The sequence below is a fragment of the Oncorhynchus nerka genome, linkage group LG28 (genome assembly GCF_034236695.1).
Source record: "Oncorhynchus nerka isolate Pitt River linkage group LG28, Oner_Uvic_2.0, whole genome shotgun sequence".
In the NCBI taxonomy this organism is placed as follows: Eukaryota; Metazoa; Chordata; class Actinopteri; order Salmoniformes; family Salmonidae; genus Oncorhynchus; species Oncorhynchus nerka.
The window spans coordinates 45,924,238-45,927,377 of record NC_088423.1 but is presented as its reverse complement, the minus strand read 5'-3'; the positions used below and the strand labels follow the sequence as shown (position 1 = coordinate 45,927,377).

The window sequence follows — 3,140 nt, the reverse complement described above, 5'->3', positions numbered from 1 at the left end:
TATCAAATGCAGGTGGTGGGGTTTACACCCTAACCATCACCTTTCAAAAATATGAAATGAGATGTAGGCATGAGGTTTGTACATTTTCACTAATTGTTTTTAGAGAAATTGCATTTGGATTAATCGTGTAACACGTTTCTGCAGGAGAAGAGGTGATATGTCCTCTCCTTGGTCCTCTCTCTTCTTTTTTAAAATATTATTTCAACAACACACAAATCAAACAAAAGTCGAATAAAACATGAAATATTTTCTTATATTTAAAACCAGACAACTTTATAAAACATATGTCCAAATACAATTATTAAGAAATAAGACAAGTACACTGTACACCCCTAATGTGATGGGAATGTTGCGCATCTTTGGAAAATAATTGTCTTCCAGGTGAGCATAATTTCCACGCAAATGTCCAAGCTCACTGTCTGCAACCGGGATTCATTTAGCTTTCATCGTCTGAATCACTGTTGCGAATGGGATCCCTTTGGGGTGACGATGACTTCAAAGTGCTCTTGCTGCTGTCCTGCTTAGAGGTGCTGGATAGGTCTATTGCCATGTCCTCGCTGTCGTCTATACCACGAGAGCGATTTGGCCAGGACATGTCGTTGTCTTTCCCTTTAGTTTCCTCGGAGTTAGTATCCGAGTGGGTAAACTCTGGCATTCCTGGGGACTTCTTTACTATATCCATAGACTTCTTGTGCATTCCTGCGTAAAGTGATCCAAATGAAAAACAATTAGTCTCAGCGCAGCCTAAAGCAAAATAAAGCAAAAAATAAATAGACATTAGGCCTATAGGTCTATTTGTAAACTAAAATGTTGGCCTAACATTTAGACCTTTATCGTTATAACGTATACGTTATGAAATGTGTTGGCTGAATGTCCATCAAACATTGTTCGGATACAAAACACATCTCAGCTATGTATTCAAGTGATTAAATACATATTTGAGTCTTATATGATGAATAAAGCAAACAACCTGCTGGCTCACCTAGAAGCCAGGGAGCACAGGAGCCCATCATCCCGCTTTTGGCGGAGTTGATGATTGATTCTGGCAGAGGGATGGAGTGGCGGACCATGGCACCGTAGAGCCCATACTCTGCCATCACACTGCTGCGTCCCCAGCACTTCTCACGTTTCCTCCACTTGGCCCGACGATTCTGAAACCAAACCTGAAAAATAGGCACCAATGTTAGATATTTGGACAATTTTGCAGATTAAACTATTTCAATAAGGCAGTTGTAAGTTTGCACGCTCGTTCAACCTTGTAGTAGCCTACATGTTGTTATAAATAGCATACCTGTATTCTGTCCTCAGGCAATTCTGTCTTCATTGCTAACATTTCCCTGGCATACACATCTGGGTAATGTGCCTCATGGAATGCCTTTTCCAGCTCCTCCAGTTGATGAGAAGTGAACACAGTTCTGTAATGAATGTATTTTATTTGTATTGAAAGCATTGATAAACACCGGCGTCCTAACGGCATTCATTGTACTTATTTAATGTAATAGCCTACTCAATTTCTCTTTTTGCTCTGGCGCAATAAAACTGCGTCATATGTACCAACCTGTGCCTCCTTTTCTTTCTCTTCTGTGAGTTCCCTGAGTTTTTCGAATCGTTTCGTTCACCAGAGAGACATTCGTCATCTAAAAAATAAAAGGAAAACATATAGGCTATTAAAGAATAACAATCAAACCCAAATACAACATATAAATGTTAATTTATAATTGTACAGAAAAGTTCAATAAATCGAGTACTTGTAAATGGAATATAGAGTCATCAAATTTAGCGCGAGTCGAAAATTGTTATTTTGGATAGGTTTAACATTCAATCAACATCTTACTTTTGAGAGATAAAATTACGCTACGTCAATCTTGAACGCATTGAATATTTTAAATAAATTGAGCTACATGAGGTTTCAGCACCTCCTGAGAATACATGCTAAGTGGACAGCTAAGTGTAACTGTAAAGTCAACCATTTGAAATGAGCTGTACCAGAGTAGACGTCTCTTTGTTGCTCCATATTCTGCATGAAATGGCTCTCCGTCCTGGACTGAAGGAGGGGTATGTGACTCGGTAGGAAGCAGGGCCCCCCCGGAGGTTGCTGAGCCGCCAAACTGCACAGGAACCCCAGACCAAGAGGCAAGGATCCTCCAGCGAAAGGGAATCCCATCCCAGCGCTCTGAACATCCCCGTGTCCTCCTACTCCATAAGGTCCGGATGGGCGAGGCTGGAGATCCGTTTCAAGACCCAGTAGGTCCGTGATGGCAAAGCCTTTAGACCTAAACCCAGATCCATGAAGTCGTGATTTATCGATCCCAAATGCAGGCGCCAGCATCTTGACTTTGGGCTTTTCATCCGCGCCATCCTCTCTTCCTATCATGGTTGTCATTGTAAAGCGCTATACTTATCTTTTCCCTGCAGCTTGGGTGATGAGGTGGCAGGCATATGGGAGGACAATTTATCCCTGTGTTGTGTCCCGGGGATAACCTCCAGTGACCAATCAGAGCGAACCTGACCCGTCAAACCGAAAGGAGGCGTTTCCCTTTTTCAAGCCTAAAGGATTAATTGCCACCAATTTTGACTCAAATCCGCTAAGGATTTTATCCTCTGTCCCCTCTATCTGAACTGGTCCTAAGTGTTTTTCTCTGATGTCAAATGGCATGTATGTAGGTCTCCAGCTAAACAATAGTACATGCTTTACATCTTAAAAAATAAACTTTATTTTAAATGTTTATAAACCTTTTTCAATTATCAACCTTCATTTTATCTCAATCTGCTGTTGCTGTGCTATGGTCATTGCTCAGTGACGCTTATTTATTTGATTTGTTTTCTAAATGTGTAAATGAAGAAACATACTATCCTAACGAAAATCGCTGTTTGCCGGTGCAGTGAAAATGTGAGAATAGCCTCTTGACTAGGACTAGTCTAGCGTAATATATAGCCAAACTGGGAATAGGTTTAAAATACAAAAAATATGACCATTGAAAATAAATTCAAGTCATAGGTTTATTCTAATCACTCTCTGGGATTGAATTAATTGAATGTTAAATTAATTTAGGCGAAGAATTGTATACTAAGCTACAGCAAGCTAATGATGCAACCTGCAGAATAAAGAACAAGCTAAATAGCCTGGAAAGGTGGCCTGA

At 40.3% G+C, this 3,140-nt stretch overlaps 1 protein-coding gene across 2 annotated transcripts; it reads right to left on the bottom strand.

Annotated features, from left to right (window-relative positions):
* Positions 1-234: 234 nt before the first annotated feature.
* Positions 235-2,414, bottom strand: LOC115112705 (visual system homeobox 1-like). 2 transcript variants are annotated; one of them, XM_029639731.2, is made up of 5 exons: positions 1,987-2,414; positions 1,559-1,637; positions 1,292-1,415; positions 971-1,163; positions 235-699 (listed from the first exon to the last, which is right to left on the bottom strand). In XM_029639731.2, the coding sequence occupies exons 1-5, from the start codon at positions 2,381-2,383 to the stop codon at positions 437-439; spliced, it is 1,056 nt and encodes a 351-aa protein (XP_029495591.1). In that variant the 5' UTR covers positions 2,384-2,414; the 3' UTR covers positions 235-436. The 2 variants fall into 2 exon arrangements, with proteins under 2 accessions (XP_029495591.1, XP_029495592.1); XM_029639732.2 differs by having other exon boundaries at positions 983-1,163.
* Positions 2,415-3,140: the final 726 nt, after the last annotated feature.

What these genes read in the sequence shown, in the direction of transcription:
- LOC115112705 (XM_029639731.2), bottom strand. Translation starts at nt 2,383, where the DNA reads ATGACAACCATGATAGGAAGAGAGGATGGCGCGGATGAAAAGCCCAAA. An exon ending in ACAAAGAGACGTCTACTCTG is followed by an intron (nt 1,638 to 1,986) that starts GTACAGCTCATT and finishes TTTATTTTTTAG; the next exon opens with ATGACGAATGTCTCTCTGGT. An exon ending in GCTTCTAGGTGAGCCAGCAG is followed by an intron (nt 700 to 970) that starts GTTGTTTGCTTT and finishes CACTTTACGCAG; the next exon opens with GAATGCACAAGAAGTCTATG.